This window comes from Patella vulgata, chromosome 7, assembly GCF_932274485.2.
Source record: "Patella vulgata chromosome 7, xgPatVulg1.2, whole genome shotgun sequence".
In the NCBI taxonomy this organism is placed as follows: Eukaryota; Metazoa; Mollusca; class Gastropoda; family Patellidae; genus Patella; species Patella vulgata.
This window is the reverse complement of record NC_065885.2, coordinates 37,967,530-37,985,588: the sequence shown is the minus strand read 5'-3', so window position 1 is coordinate 37,985,588 and position 18,059 is coordinate 37,967,530. Positions and strand designations below refer to the sequence as shown.

The window sequence follows — 18,059 nt, the reverse complement described above, 5'->3', positions numbered from 1 at the left end:
GTGTGGGGAGGAATCACCATGACTGGCAGAACGGACTTGCATATTGTTCAAGGAAGGGTCACTGGTGTGTACTACCGTGACCACATCCTGGCATCGATAGTTCTGCCCTTTGCTCAACGTGCAGGTCGACGTTTCTTCTTTCAAGATGATAATGCCCGTGCCCACTGTGCTCGTGTTGTGAATGACTACCTCCAACGCCACCATATTGTCCATATGCCTTGGCCAGCCATGAGTATAGAGTGTGTCTGGGACATGATCGGGAGATGCGTTCGTCGACGTCACCGGACCACACTGCAAGAGTGGTTCAGATTGCCCCAAATCGTGATTGGACGGTTGATTAGGAGCATGCCACGACGAATTGCTGAAGGTCTGAGGATTGGTGGAGCAATTACTCATTATTAAGACAAAAATCGAAAACGTTCATTTTCACTTTTGACAGTGTATCTCTTTGCGAGTGAAATGGGGCCGTCAGATAAGCCGTCCATATGAACTGTCAATGTTCATGTGTAGGCAATTGGCCTGTTATTAACATACACTGGTTACCTCTAATAAAAACAGCAGTGCATTTCCGCAGATTTGTATTGTTTTTGAATATCCCCTACTTTTTTTTGAAGAGTATATAAACATCTGAATAATAATTAACAAAATGAGACTGGTGATCTTTGATGTACAGTATTTGCTGAAAATAAAGAGGAGAGCTACTTCGTAATTTAGTAATTTAGGGGGGGGGGGGGCAAGTTAGTTTAATAAGTATGTTTTAAGTGGCCACTGAAACTTTTTAACATTCTATATTAATTAACCATATGCACTTAATATAGGCATATACTGTCATCACCTGTGTCTGTCCACAAATTGAAGAGATGCTTTATGAAGAATTGAAGAATTTGATATAGTTTTTAATACTGTCTGATTGTTCATTGAGTTCGGGGCAAGAAATAACCTATCACGTTAGAAGTGGTAAATCTTGTTAGTGAACGACATGCAATATTATCACAAAACCTTTTTCTATATACAAATATTATAAAATAAAAAAATACTGTCTGGGTTAACAGTATGATCACAAGTTTAATCTATTAAATACGGTTTGCATAGAGACAATGCTAAAATATTACTAACCCTTTTCAAATTTTTACATGTAAATATTTACTGTAATTTATAGTTAGTCAAAAATGATATAGTTCATATTGGTATATCCAGGACAGACCGAAAACATATGAAACTACGTCTCCCTAGACTCAACTCAAAACGCAGAGGCATAGACTATGAACAGCTCTCTGTAATAAAAAAAAGTCATATAGGCTTTCTTAAGACACTACAACTGGTTTTAGTTTCAGTTTCCTTGTTTTGTACTTTCATGTGGCTCTCAAAACCACTAAAATATCAAACTGCTACATGAGCTTTCCTGTTTGAAACTATTATTGACGAATCTTAAGAAGTAAAACTGTTTTGAACGGATAAATAGTAAAGTTTGTCAAAATATGATTCAAACCCTAACAGTTTTCTCCTAATAAACTCCCCCTAAAATGGTTAACAAATTTAGTTGGTAGGCTATTTAACATATTTTACTTAAAGTTTTTATAGTTAAGACCATCAGATATAAAGTAATATCTCCCCCTGAAGTGATATACATATTCTATTTTACATTAAATTACAATAGCCGAACCTCATGTCTCAACTTATAAACAGATGAATGGATCGGGCTGCAGCAAAAGAATTAACACATGTGGGTAGGGTCAAGGGTGGGTTAAGAGAATGAAAATCATAATTAATTCATCTCAATTTTATGGATCAAAGTATGTGGATTATTAAATTATAGATCAGTGAAACAGCTAATAATGAATCCTCAAAATAAGAATTGCATATTACTGTTCTCGTATCAAATGGACTTTCATTTTGATCAATCTACCTAGAATGGAACTGGTAACTTTAGATACAGCCCATGACCCAAAACTGAACTAATCTGTCTCTAATAAATAAATCAAAAATAGCCATTTTTAAAACAAGTAACAAACCTACATCCATCAACAGCTTTGTGAAGTGAGGCACCATGTACGTAACACATTGTTCCTCATTTAAAGATGCAATAAAACCATCTCAAAAGATCTGAAATTTGGAATGGGTGCTAGTACCAGGGTTTGGTGACACAAACAAATTTCGCCATAAAATCTGAATTTCAATATAAGCCACTAGCCAAACACTTCTAGCAAGTTTGATATAAAAAAATCTCACAAGCCTGACTTTCAGAGTGTTCACAAGATTGACAGACCCCAATAAACAGGGGTGACAACAATATACTACCACTTAAAATGTGGAACTACAAAATATAATCGTTGAAGGAATTACCATAAAATGAAAAACATTGGACTAAACATTAAATTAGAATAAACATTTAGTGATTTAGTGGTTTACAATGGAGTATCACATTTTTTAAATCATTTGTTTTATGTTATGTTCCACACAACAATTTCATGTTTTACAATTGAGTATCATTCTTTATGCAATGGAGTATTAATAAATGTTTGAGATGTTTCAGATCTCTTTCGTTGTAACAATATATCGTTAATTACTATTGTGATTTAACTTTATGTGTTTGGATACCATCAACTCCGTTTGATTCTATAACCTCGTCTTCTGTGTCAGAACTCTCCGAATCACTTCTAGTATCCTTCTCTACCTATAACAAATAACACATCTTTAATCACTGATTGATTAAAAAATATGGCACAATAATAAAAGTTATAGGCCACAATCATTTTATTTCAATTAAATGTTGGTCACTTTTCTTTATTAATTGGCAAAAAGACTAAAAATATAATTTTTCTCAACCTTGTCTCTAGATGTTATAGGAATAACCATCAAAATAAATGGGACCAAAACTAACATCTAGTTTCAACTGCTCACTTCTAAGTTACTAAATTTTATGTAAGGGAGGTAACTCCTGTGATCATGATAGATTTACCCAATGCGGTCTATAATAACTAGACCGCACGTCTATAATAACTAGATACATGACACGATGGTCAATCAGTTTTGACTTTTGGTGGTGGTGGGTAAAAGTAAGTAGGTCAACTGGTTTCTAATGTGAACATATTGGAATGATCTCGAACATCCTCGGTATCCCCAGTGATCTCACTCTCTTCTACTCCACTATACGCTGAGTTAATCCATAGGGTTTCCACAATTTCAAATTATCTGCCCTGGCCTTGATTGTAGCTTAAGTCTACAAACCCAATCAAAAAACAGCTTACAAAAAGTCTTCACTGTTTTAAAAATGTGTAACATCTATATGTTTGACTTTTATTATTATTATTACTATTCGTTCTTTGTCTGAAATGTTTCATTCTGTTATGTTTATTATTATTGAATTTATACTTGGCAATTTGATTCTCAATAAAAATCTGTCCGGTCTTCATTAAACACACACTATGCAAGAGCTAAATCTGCCTATTGCAGGTATTTCAATAGGCCTGCAATGTTATATAAACTATTAATTAAACAATTATTAACAAAACAAGACCATAATCAACTCTTGATGGCATCGGATACTCGAGATTTTAACTAGATTAAAACGGTTCGCCATTTAAAAATTTAATTTAAAAATGGGAAAGCGAGGCTAAGCCCGATTATACCAGTGCCCTGGTTACCACTGTGCACACATCTTGTCAAAACTACAAACAATGATAACTTGGCTGAGAATGAAGTAATTTCAATGAAATTTTCAATATTTTCTCTTTTTATTATCTATTTTTGAATTATTATTTGAAGAATGACCAACTCTTTATTAAACTCACTAATGTATCTTTAATATATTATATATTAATTGTAATTTGTTGTTAATAAATATGCATTTAGTATAATTCAGACTTCTCTCATTTAGGCTACCTTCTGGCTAATTCTTAACCTTGTCTCTTGAAGGAGAGCCTTTGCGTTTTGCTTACTTGGAGGCAGACCACCATTAATTTCCCATTGACTTCAATGTTAATTCTGGCCTCTTTGCCCACCTCCAACTTTTCCCCAAATTTTCGTTGGGCTGAATGCTTTTCACTACAGATGGTCATGTCTTTGCACTCAAATTTGTATGGGATTGACCACCAAAACTTTGAGACCATACTTGAAGAAGCATACTAAAAATATGTAACTGCTGCCGTAAATGTCACTGTAGCCAACCTGATAACCCCATTATCCTTCCGCCTCAAAATCATGAATATTTACCAAAACCTGGCAGAAAATGTTAATTCAAACCCTCTTCATCCATTCTAGACCAAAAAATCAACAAAAATGGGCATGCAAAAGGGGGAGCAAAGTGACACAGAGAGAATTGCTATAAATAGACAACTACAAATTGTGGGTACCGAGATGGTGAAATTTAATGGTGGTCTGCTCCCACTTTACCCAATGAGAGTGACTTCCCTTTGCCAACTTCCTTTTCAATTAATGATTTAAGGGATTGGTCGATAAAAACAGCACCATCATCAAGGGCAGATAACTTGAAAATGTGTCCCCTCCAACCCCCAATAGATTAACCCAGGGGTTAGTGGAGTAGAACGGAATGAAACCAATGAGGATATCGAGGATGGCTCTCGATAATAAGTCCTAATAAGACTGGGTTTTAATTCTCAATAGGAAATTCTACAGATGTACATAATATTATTTAGTTATTAAATCTGTAAATTATTATAATCTTATATTTATAAATATTGCTATAACTACATGTATAAATGTTTGTTGTATGTGCAATGCATATCATCATATTGATATTGTAAATATCAGTTTGATGAACCAATAAAAAAACTTAAATCTTCAGTTTATTAAATTTTTATTAAATTATACAATTGTGGTAGGATAAAATCTCTCATTAACAAAATAGATTTACCATTAACAAAATATTTAGAGACAGGAATATAACCTTTATTGTCAGTTATTTAAACCAGTGGCTGCCAGGCATGATACGCCTTCATTTTGCAAAAGATGGATAGAGAACAAGCTAGGAATAAACGTGATTTTTTGTACAATCAGGGGCAATAATCTAGAAAGTTATGGTCTGAAATGTGCAAATATCAAACGGGACTGAGATCTTTGGGATATAAAGAGATATGTTTTAAGTTTCATCAAAATCGGATAAAAATTGTGACCTCTAGAGGGTCCACAAACTTTGTATTACATACTTTTACACAATGTGTGTACAAAGAGTGGCCATTTTGTTGGGCAGTTTTATTTCAATTTTCCTGAAAATCGAATTCAACCTTCATTATAGTGGAATGGTAATATATTTAAACGTTTTTTAAAATCAGAAAAAAATTATGACCTCCAGAGAATCCGCAAGATAAAAATGTGATTTTTCGAACAATCAGGGGCCATAATCCAGAAAGTTACATTTGGATAGGTGCGATTATCAAAAGAAACCAAGATCTTAGTGTGTAACGGTGATATATTCACACATTTTTTTACATCGGATAAAAAATTGTGACCTCTAATGGGACCACATGCTAAAAACATGATTTTTTGTACAATCAAGGGTCACAATTCCGGAAGTTATGATCCGATTCCAATATGCGCTAATATCGAAATGAAATGAAATAAAATGCAATGGGGTTTAACGTCCTAGTGTTCTGCTCCGAACTGGGCTAATGAAAATGGGCATATACCATACAGTGTGCCATGAGGGAAATTTTGCCCGGACAGTGGCACTACGACCGACTCTTATACCAAATTCCAAATGTCAAGAGATCTTTTACATGGACGCTGTAACCCCCCGCGAATATCGAAAGGAACCAAGATCTTTGGGTTATAAACATGTATTTAAAGTTTCATCAAAATCGGAACAAAATTGTGAACTCTAGAGGGTTCACAATCTTGATATACCAGATGTTTACACTATTTGAGTACGAGGGGCGGCCATTTTGGTCAGGTAGCTTTGACCCGATGTTCACGAAATCAACCAACATTATGGTGTAACAGTGATATATTCGAACGTTTTTTTAAATCGGATAATAATTATGACCACTATGAACCAAGATCTTTGGGTTATAAAATATATTTTAAAGTTTCATCAATATCGGATCAAAATTGTGACCTCTAAGAGTGTCCACAACCTTGACATACCAGATGTTTACACTATTTGCGTACGAAGGGCTGCCATTTTGGTCCGATTTTCACGAAATTCAAACTTGACCAACATTATGGTGTAACAGTGATATATTCAAACGTTTTTTTTAAATCGGAAAATAATTGTTACCTCTAGAGGGATCACAATCTAAAAACGTGATTTTTTGTACAATCCGTGGCTATAAGCTTTAGCTCAAAATGTTAATCATTGAACTCAGTCAAAACATTCACCTAATGAACATCTACATCAAGTTTAAACTTTCTACCTCAATTTAAAGCAGAGTTGTTATGTTCCAAAGTCTTGACCAATCAAATTGCTTATCGCTCCTTAGTCTAAGCAGAAAATTCTCATCATCAAACTTAGTCAAGGTAATGATATAATGAATCTATACTCTGCGTTTCATCACTCTCACTTAATCAAAACTAAAGTTATCGTGTGCCAAAGCATCAACCAATCAGATTGCTTATCTCTGCTTAACGTAAGCAGACAATGTTCATCATCGAACTCCATCAAGGCATTCACCTAATGAGAGCCTACACTAAGTTTGAACATTCTAGCTCAATCAGAAGGAGAGTTATTGTGTTCCAAAGTCTCGACTAATCAAATTACTTATCGCTCTGCTTACCCTTAGCAGAAAATGTTCATCATCGAATTTAGTCAAGGTATTGATGTAATAAAGCTATACACCAAGTGTCCTCGATCTCACTTAATTAGAACTAAAGTTATCGTGTCCCAATGCATCAACCAATCAAATTGCTTATCTCTGCTTACCCTAAGCAGAAAATTCTTATCTTCGAACTCCATCAAGTATTCACCTAATAGACACCTGCGCAAAGGGTGAACATTCTACCCCAATTAGAATGAGGGTAAGTGTGTTATTAAGTCTCGACCAATCAAATTGCTTATCGCTCTGCTTAAACTGAGCAGAAAATGCTCATTATCATACTTAGTTTCATCACTCTCACTTAATTAGAACTAAAGTTATCGTGTCTCAAAGTACAACCAATCAAATTGCTTATCTCTGCTTACCCTAAGCAGAAAATGCTCATCCTCGAACTCCATCAAAGCATTGACCTAATAAACACCTATACCAAGTTTGAACATTCTAGCTCAATTAGAAAGAGAGTTATTGTGTCCCAAAAAGTGTGACGGACAGACAGACAGATAGACAGACGGACAGACAGATGGACAAACCCATTTTAATAGTCCCCTGCTTTCTTCGAAAGGCGGGGGACAAAATAAAATTACATAAAACCACAACTCTGACCATAAGACAATTGTCATAAAATTTTGATACAAGCTGTGAAGTGCGGTGGCGTAAAAAAATACAGTGTTAAAATAAATTGAAATGACATAGATGTTCAGAGACAAGAAAATGATATCATTGATAAAGCTAGCCAACTATTGTGACCATTTCTGTGTGATGTCCTTGAAAAGTCAGAAAATGCGAAATGGTCAATTTGACTGATGTCTGAAGTAGAGCCTAACGTATATAGATATCCCGACAGACTTGTTTTAATCAATTTTAAAGTGTTATTCATAGTCTATTGCTGTGCCAATGTATGTCCAAAAATGGTGCATATTATTGATTAATGTAGAATAATTAGTTGCTAATAATGTAGGACTAATTTCAGCTGATGTATATCCAAAAATGGAGAATAATTAGTTGCTAAAAATGTAGGACTAATTTCAGTAATGTTCCAAGTTTCGTTCTTGCTTCATTTCACCCTGGCTTTATTTCAAAATGTCTGGTAAATATTACACAAGAAACAGTCTTTCCCTTTATACAGGGCGATAATATTGGCGTTATCAAATATACAATAAACTAGACCCGCGATGCAGCTACTACAGTTTTAATCACTGATGTTAAACTTACGTCCCTTCCCGTAACAATAAAATGAAATGGGGTTTAATGTCCTACTGTTCTGCTTCGAACTGGGCTAATGAAGATAGGCATACGCCATACAGTGTGCTATGAGGAAAATTTTGCCCGAACAGCAGCACAACGGCCTACTCTTATATAGAATTCCAACTGTCAAGGGATCTTTTACGTTTTTTGTACCATCCAAACCACTAGACAGCTGTCCTTGTCAGGCCCTCCAACCTGCATCGCTGACAAGGGGGAACCAGGCCGGAAAATCTGGATGAACTTTTTCGGCCAATGCAGGGATCGAACACCCGACCTCCAGGCTAGCAAGCCAGCGTCTTTACTTACTTAGCCACAGTGCCCCCCCCCCCCTTTGACAGTTGGAATTCGAAATAAGAGTAGGCAGTACTCCCACTGTCCAGTCCAGTCAAAATTTCCCCCACAGCACACTGTATTGCTTATGCCCGTCTCCTTTAGCCCAGTCTCTGCAGAAAAGTTGGATGTTAAACCCCATTTCATTTCAATTCATCTTTTAAAATTAAAGCCACTATCGAATAAAATTCTAAAAACTAGTTTTAACTCACTTTTCCATATTTGAACTTCATGGCTGCGGCAAGAAAGATGAAATACGTCCATATCCAATGTAAAATTTGTAATATAAAAAGCATTACAGCTAACAATTGATGAGAAGGCGTTGGTGGAAAATATAGTGCTACATCAACAATCACACTGTACAATATCCTAAAACATACCAAAAAAATCAACAACCATTGCATACTCAAAAGGCTAAACATACCTGATTACATAAATTTTCAGTCCATAGCAGTGGGCTCTTTACCTAGGCTATTTTACTGGCTATAGTGATAGTTCATTGTCAGGGGAGTGTCCGAAAGATAAGGTTTTGGTGTTTGTTAATTTGTTCCATACCTCCAAAGGTTTATCTAGTTTTTTTTCTGAACCTAACATACGAGGGCTGGTTGAAAAGTTCTAAGCCTATCTTTGAAAGACCTGCACAAAGTCGATGGCTTCCATTTTATCCTACATCGTCCCCTTTGAGGTGTACACACTTTTGCCAATGAGGTTGCAAGGCCTGGTCGGGAAGATATTTTCTTCAGGCACTCTAATAAAGGTCGTTCAGAGCTGACCTGACGTCATCATTACTAAGAAAACGACGACCAGATAGTTCCTTTTTCATTTTGGGAAACAAGTCTCATCCATGGTTACAAATCTGGCCAAAAAATTATCACGATCTGCTTCAAAACAGCGCAGATTGTTGCGGGACATCAGGAATATGACACTGATCAACAGTCAAGAGCTTTGGCACCCATCTTGCAGAAACTTTTGTCATTCCTAACTCCTTGGCGATGTGCTCAAACCTCTCATGAGAGATGACCACAACACTGGCAATATGCTGAGTGCTCAATCGTTGATCAGCCATCACCATGTCATGCACTCGAGTAATGTTTTCTTGAATGGTTGCTGTTAATGGCCCTCCAGGATGCAGGTCATCATCAAGACTCTCTGCCATGCTTAAATTCCGCAGTCCACTTTTTTACTGTGGAAAAGGAAGAGGCATCATACCCTAAAGTGGAGACCATGTTGCCATGTCTCTGTGTTGGGGTTAGTCCTTTCAGTTGCAGCCACTCAATGACTGCCCTATAGCCAGTTCTGTCTATTTCAGGTGATTTCAATGGGTAGGTTCACAAGATGGTCCGGTATGAAGACAATAATAACACTACAGTTGTAGTTCTTATGTCTATGATTCATTCAATGATTGTACTTGTTGGTGGCAAAAGTTTGTTACAACCTGATTGATCTATCCTTTTCAGACTTAGAACTTTTCAGCCTGCCCTCGTTGGTTATATTATGCAGTGTTCCAAAGCTGACCTTTCTACAACTTATTTATCAAATGTTATGTCCAAACAAACTGACTGGATTTTCAATGCTCTAGGATATTATTATAAACAGGTTTTATCAGTCGTGTATTTATTTAGGTCACCCGCACCCCCTTTATTTTCAAGTAAATAATTATACTGGCTAGTAGTTGTAATGGATAGCATTGAACTGAGCGTAGAACTATACTGTCAAGTTAATATATGGTCAACTTCTTACTTTAAATGAAAAATATTTACCAGTAGGGATATATTATTACTCGTGTAATAACCCATACAATCACAAAACCAGTAAACATTAGTTCTGCTAAAGATTGATGTTTGCTGTATATTAACATTTTTGCACTCTGAAAAATCAGACACATAAATTTATAAAGAGTATTACACATAAATTTATAAAGAGTATTACACATAAATTTATAAAGAGTATTATCAGTACTCCAATATTTCTCACTCTAGCATTAGCAAAAGTGACAATGCACATAGTAAGGAACTAATGCACTTTCGTACACCTAGTACTTCCCTTGGTCATAGGGACTTAAGCCTTCAAACTGTTAAAGAAAAGTTGTGTAAAATCTAATCATCTGAAATTTGGTGGGAACTCATAATTAGTGACCGTTTTTAGAAATTCGGAAGTTCTCTCGATTCATATTAGCAACAAAGATTTGCGAAAGATTTCATCATTTTTTTTACATTCAAGATGGCATATCTCCATCACTATTTGAGAATCAAGTTGAAACTTGGTAGGAATAAGGAACAAATCGAAGCCTTCAAAATGGCATATTAAAAAATTTTGTAACAGCTTCTGGAAACTTCCTGAAATTACAGAGGCCTTCTGATTTTTCCCAAACATGAATAGTTCTCTCCATTTTAAAAATAGACAAAAAATGACATATGGTGGTGTTAGTCCCAGATATTATCTTTCATTTTCATTTTCATAACATTTTCAACTGCTGGACCCCCATATTGGATTTTACAAAACAACCTTCAAATCGATATTCAGCCACTATTTTTATTCCGATTTTCTAAAACTTTTTTTGTATTGAACCTACTCCAAATGGCAACAATTCTTTGGGTGCCGATTTTTTAATTTTGATTTTGTTTACTTCCAGTTTCACTTTGAAGTTTGTTCGACTTATCACCATCTACATGGCGACCTAATCTTTCCATGACCCTTGACCTTTGTATGTATAATGACCCTGATGTCTACTAACTATTAATATAAACAAGCCAACAGTGAGGTTGATGTTCCCCCCCGAAATCCTCAAATAAATAGATGACACATATTAATTAATCGCACATCTCTATTTTTCAAAAGTATCAAGCAATCAAACTGATTATCAACTATACAGTAAGTTTCATCACTCTCTATCAGATAGAATCAAAGTTATCTTGTCCCAAAGCATCGACCAAGGAAATTGCTTATCTCTGCTTAGCTTAAGCTCGATATTTTAAAGATACATTATGGGAGATTTTAATAGAGAGTTGGCCATTCTTGCTATAACAGTTCAAAAATAGATGATGAAAGAAGAATATATTGAAAATTTCAGTCAAATTACTTTATTCTGAACAAAGTTATCACCATTGTAATTTTTGACTAAAAATAGTAGTCAACTCTCTCTTCACCGTCTCGGATAATGGCCGATCGTTTGATTGACAGGCGTTAACTCCACCTACATAATTTTGATTATCAAGTAACGTTTTCAATGGCTGTGGTACCGTTAGCATATTTGGTTTGAGACGGGGTTGCAATTCAATTCGTATCACATTTATTTTTACTACAAATTAAAAATAAGTCTTTTAATATTTAGATAAGAAGAGAAAATTTGAAAGGAATGGACCAAATCAATGAGGTATAATTATAGCCGACTTCTTGTTAACCTGCGTGTACAGTCTTGTACTGTAACTGGTAGGCCTACGTGACTCCCGAAGCAGACAAATTATAGGAAACAGTGATCCAATGGGGTGATGTTAGCTGCGATGTTTACCAATTTCCATAATTTGTCTGTAAACGCAAGTGTCAAAAGAGCGTATAATACTGACATCCAAACTCTCATTTTAACCACAACTAAACATAACATCAAGGCCGTATATATCGAACTTTCAATCAAATTGACTGACATGCGGCCTCGCTCAACAGCGGCCTCGCTTCGTACACTCTGTCATTTAGCCTCGATCTAAAATTTCCGGGAGTATGACGTCAACGTAACGGTTAATTTCCGCTTACGATGCCATTTAAAAATTTAATCAATTAATGAAATCCTGTTTAAATCCAAGCCATCCGTGGGTCTACAGAGTTGATTTTGTGCTTGTTGTGTAAATAAAGAACTAATTTATAATTTCTATGACATCTGAAGCCTAAATAAAGATTTGCAATAATCAGATTTAGCTCTGGCATAATGTTTGCTTAATCATAGAACTCAGTCAAGACGAACATCTACATCAAGTCTAAACATACTACCTCAATTAGAAGCAGAGTTGTTATGTTCCAAAGTCTTGACCAATCAAAATGCTTATTGCTCCTTAGCCTAAGCAGAAAATTCTCATCATCGAACTTAGTCAAGGTATTGATGTAATGAAACTATACGTCAAGTTTCATCACTCTCACTTAATTAGAACTAAAGTTATCATGTCCCAAAGCATCAACCAATCAAATTGCTTATCTCTACTTACCCTAAGCAGAAAATGCTCATCTTCACACTCCATCAAGGCATTGACCTAATAAAAACCTACACCAAGTTTGAACATTCTAGCTCAATTAGAAGGAGAGTTATTGTGTTCCAAAGTCTCGGCCAATCAAATTGCTTATCGCTCTGCTTACCCTGAGCAGAAAATGCTCATCATCGAATTTAGTCAAGGTATTGATATAATGAAACTATACACCAAGTTTCATCACTCTCACTTAATTAGAACTAAAGTTATCGTGTCCCAAAGCATCAACCAATCAAATTGCTTATCTCTACTTACCCTAAGCAGAAAATGCTCATCTTCACACTCAATCAAGGCATTGACCTCATAAACACCTACACCAAGTTTGAACATTCTAGCTCAATTAGAAGGAGAGTTATTGTGTTCCAAAGTCTCGGCCAATCAAATTGCTTATCGCTCTGCTTACCCTGAGCAGAAAATGCTCATTATCGAATTTAGTCAAGGTATTGATATAATGAAACAATACACCAAGCTTCATCACTCTCACTTAATTAGAACTAAAGTTATCGTGTCCCAAAGCATCAACCAATCAAATTGCTTATCTCTGCTTACCCTAAGCAGAAAATGCTCATCTTCGAACTCCATCAAGGCATTGACCTAATAAACACCGACAGACAGACAGACAGACCAATTTTAATAGTCCCCTGCTTTCTTCGAAAGGCGGGGGACAAAAAGTTTGGTCATGAAGTATAACTTTCATTTTATTAAGAGTTTAAAATGACAGGTTTTTCCACATTATTAGGTATTGGATGGTACTATACTCAATAATTTATGGTGTAACTGGAATGTTGATGTGACAAGGCACAATGTGACATGACATACCGAAACATGTCAGTACTCTTTAGCAGTTCTAGTTATTATTATATATGATCAGTGATGGTAGGAAGCTTCCTTGGTGTTGAGCAAGTCATATCAGTGTCTTCATATTCAAGTCTCAATAGTAAACAGCATGGTCGCATGAAGTAAAAGTTGTGTAAAATCAAAAGCTATTGACCGATTCGTCTGAAATTTGGTGTGAGAGCAAAATTAGACACCCTGAACACCCTTAGCAAATTTCAAGTCTCTACACTAACTCTTTGGGTGACAATAGGTGTAGGAGACCGGCGGAGAGGGTATTCGATCATCAAATTTTTCGGGCAGTGGCTAAATGATGTAAAGATAGGTTACCAGGCAACGAAACATACAGATAAATCGTTTGGGCAGTCAACAAGAGTTGTCGCATATTTTTACTTTTGTCGGTAATGAAACATCTATAACACACTAAAATCTGATTAGAGCATTTACAAGATTTTTCGAAGTGATCAAGGCCCATAACTCTGGCAGTAATTATCGGAAATCAATGAAAATCAAAAGACTTCTTCATCTTATGACCTTAAACACTGTGTATAAATTCAAAGTTAATCGGATATTAACTTTAGCCTCTAGTGCATCCACAAGATTTACAATGTGATCAAGGGACATAACTCTGGCAGTAATTATCGGAAATCGATGAAAAGCAATAAAATTCTTCGTCTCATAACCTTTAACACTGTGTATAAATTTAAGGTCAATCAGATATTAACTTTAGCCTCTAGAACGTCCACACTAATCTTAGTGGATATTAAAGGAAAAATATGAAAATTATTCCATTACACAAAGTGAAGTGCCCCTAATCCAGGACTTTTAATGACCACTGGTTGGGGTGATGCAATTCCCAAATGCAGTTGAGAGTTTCAGAAAATCACACAATTCTGATTTTGATTGAGGATGTCTATCTTCTTAAACTTAAACTGCATATATATGAAAATTATTAATTAGTCAATGTAAACATTTTAGTTCTTAGCGGATGTAGGTTCATTTTTCGGGCACTGTCGCTTAATTTTGGGGAAAAATGATGCAGCAGCCCCCCCCCCCATCCTCAAGGAAAATCGACCAGTACGCCTATGTCGGTGACAAGTATTGAAACCTTTCCACAACTAATTGCGCTAATTCTTGAATCAGGAACTGGCTACATACACTCAGTAATCCTCTTCTTGTTCTTGGGGCGACACTCTTTAAATATTCTGCCAATTCGAGTGGAATGCTTGTTTTTAGGATATTGCACATTGATATAAGGGTTTTAGTTTTTAATATGATGCCACAATTCCAGGCTGTCGACGATGGTATCATACTCGGTTTATGTTTCATGTAATTTAGCTCATACTTGTTTAAAATCAGATAAGATCAGGTCAATGTTCTTGTCACTTATACACTGGTGCGCCTTTGCATTTCATATCGTTGCATACTTCTTTAACTAGCTATACATCACCTTACACTGTTATCTGAGTGTTACTTAATCTGTGTATTTAGCATTTATTTCTTTCACATCCATTTAATATCAAATCTTTGTTTAAAAATTCGTAAAAATCGTTTCAAATCACCAAAGATAGGTTGCCAGGCCACGAAACATACGCCCACAGCAGCTTAATCGTCCGAGCGGTCGACAAGGGTTGTGACATATTTATTCTTTTGTAGGTAATTAGGGGCATTTACAAGACATTATTGTAAATTGCTGAAATTCAATAGGCTTCTTCGTTTCACTAATTCAAATAATGCATATAAATTTCACAAAGATCGTTTGATAACAAGGGCCATAACTCTAGATGTAATAAACAGAAATTATTGAAATTAAATAGGATTCTTCATCTCGCTAATGTAAACCAAATATATCAATTTTAAAACAATCGGATTAAAACAATCGGATTAAAACTGTTGGAGTTAAAGAGTTCACAAGAAAATGTGGACGGACGGACGGACAGGGGCAACTTCAATATACGTCCACATTTCCATGTGGGCGTATAAAAATCATCTAATTTGTTCTTGTGTCCAGTTTAAAGCTGACCATTCAATTTTGATAATAATTTTCCAATTACAAGTGCTTAATTTCTCGATCAACAACCCAATTAATTTATGATGTATAATGAACAGTGGTCAAAAAATTAAATACTTGTAAATTGAACACTCATTATCAATATTAATCAAACAGCTTTAAACTGGACACAAGTACAAATAAGATAATTTTTATGAATTTTTAAACAAAGATTTGATATCAAATGAATGTGAAAGAAATTAGTGCTAGATACACAAGATTAAATGATACCTGGGTTACAGTGTTAGCTGCCCATACCCTGACTTGATTATCAGACATTTTAGTAAAGTGTCAGTATCATTACAGGCCGGGACTGTACAGCGCAGTGGATGCTTACGACTGACCCCCTCCCCGGATCCATTCACTTGATTAGATATATGTTGTTTATTGCTTACAATGTCTATGTAGTTTGTGTCTAGTCTTCAGATTTGTCAGTTTTGTTTCAATGTAGTGGGGTACTCTTACACTTACTAATAACCGAACCCCACCTCTCCCACATAAGAAATGTACAATGATTATAAAAGTAAGCAACAAGTACTTACCAACACCCAAATATCAGCGATATCATGTAAAATTAAAACGGCTGCTCCAATTCGTACCATATCGATAAACCAGGAGAAATACATTAAACCTAATGTAGTAATGTGGTGCAAAACCAGTTCTTTAAAATCCTAAAAAAAAATATAACAAATAGATATATTTTAATTCAACCAACAATCTGAAGATTAAAGGTTTTAATTGAAAGATTAAAGCCTGCCCAATACCTTCAAGGTCATGCAAAGAAGAAAACCAGGCAAGATACACCCACAATTGGCAAAAGATGGATAGAGAACAAGCTAAAATAAAAATTGAATTTTCGTACAATCAGGGGCCATAATCCAGAAAGATATGGTCTGAAATGCACAAATATTGAAAGGAACGAACTGCTTATCTTTAGGATATGAAGATATATTTTAAGTTTTGTCAAAATCAGAGAAAAATTGTGACCTCTAGATGGTCCACAACCTTCGTATTACATACTTTTACACAATTTGTGTACAAAGAGATGTCATTTTGTCAGAAGGTTTCATTTCCTTTTCCCGAAATTCGAATATAACCTACACTATGGTGGAATGGTGATATTTAAACGGTTTTTAAATCGGATAAAAATTGTGACAAGCTAAGAAACATCATTTTTCGTACAATCAGTGTCCATAATCCAGGATGTTATAGTCTGATAATTTGAATTAAACTGACATTATGGTGTAACGTTGATATATCGACTAGTGTTGATATTTTTTGATATAAAAAAAAACGAGTGTGAGATTTTATTTATCCTCCAATCCCTTCTTACATGCACAAATAAAAAAATATAATATAGATTTCACCTTTATTGAACCTGATTACATTACGGCGTAGTGATACATCATTTTTTGACAGCAATTCAACCATTGCAAAGTCCTTTATATTGACCCAGTGTTTCCATCATGGCCAATTAAATAAAAATAGTTCCTTTTTAATAAGAAAGAAGTTACTTTTAAAAAAAAATGAGCTGTTCTTTGAAAATAAAAAAAAGTAGTTCCTTTTTGATTGACCAATCAAATTCATGTAAAGCGATATCTCCTAGATTATGAAATTTATAACATAAGCGATATCTACTGTAGAATGTATTATTGGATGATAAACATGCATATCAAGTTTCATCAAAATAAGATGAAATTTTGACCTGTAGAGTGTCCACAATCTAAAAACGTGATTTTGCGTACAATCAGGGGCCATAATTCATGATGTTATGGTCCGATACAGGCTAATATCAATAGGAACTGAGATCTTTTGGAGATAGACCTATATTTCAAATTTCGTCAAAATCGGATAAAAATTGTGACCTGTAGAGTATCCACAAACAAATTGTGGATGAATGGATGTCCAGACGGACAGGGGTGACAGCATAATACGTCCAAAAGAAAATGTGGGTGTATAAAAATATTACAAATATATTTTAATTTTGCCAACAATCTGAAAAAAGATATGTTCTTGTTGGGTTTAACGTCTGCTTCCACCAAGGGTGATATTACTAACAAGTGTTTCCTAGGATAGCGTATGCCCGTCTTCATTAGTCCAGCAGGCCTTAAACCCCATTTCATTTCATTTCAATTCAAATGTAGAGTATTCATATAAAAATTGTTGACGACAATGTGGTGATGTGTAAACAAAAGAGAAAAGCAGTATGGAAAGTAAAGATGACATTACAACAAACTTGAATGAATGACAAAATGGTGAAATACAACACTGAAACCTGATTACAGGTAAAAGATTAAAACTGGCATACACTTTATATTGTTTGAATGGCATTTACATGTAGTAATTTAACACATTAAATTAAACACAACAGTTCTATGGATAACAATTACTGAATTTTTATTGGAGCTACATTCCTCTTGCAGTAATTGTTATCCATAGAACTGCTGTGTTTATTTTATGTCATACCTTTCTTTTAACAGAAATTGTTATTGTAAATATTTGAGACCAATAAAATCCCATTTCCACCAAATAATAATAATACAAATCATTGCTGACATGCTGAAATATAGAAAAGATATATTATGTTTACCTCCATTT

At 35.0% G+C, this 18,059-nt stretch overlaps 1 protein-coding gene across 4 annotated transcripts in view; it reads right to left on the bottom strand.

Moving 5' to 3' along the window:
* Nucleotides 1–226: 226 nt before the first annotated feature.
* The window catches only part of LOC126828723 (ceramide synthase 3), a 48,546-nt gene continuing 30,713 nt past the window's right edge, over nt 227–18,059 (bottom strand). For all 4 annotated transcript variants that reach the window (XR_007683212.2, XR_007683213.2, XR_007683214.2 and 1 more), the window contains 5 exons: nt 17,928–18,020; nt 16,004–16,132; nt 10,106–10,212; nt 8,558–8,714; nt 227–2,674 (listed from right to left, as the gene is read on the bottom strand). Coding sequence is in view for 1 of the 4 variants with exons in the window: in XM_050558693.2 (XP_050414650.1) it covers nt 2,567–2,674; nt 8,558–8,714; nt 10,106–10,212; nt 16,004–16,132; nt 17,928–18,020 (594 nt within the window). In the remaining 3 variants the exon portion in view is untranslated. The remainder of the gene's footprint in view (nt 2,675–8,557; nt 8,715–10,105; nt 10,213–16,003; nt 16,133–17,927; nt 18,021–18,059) is intronic.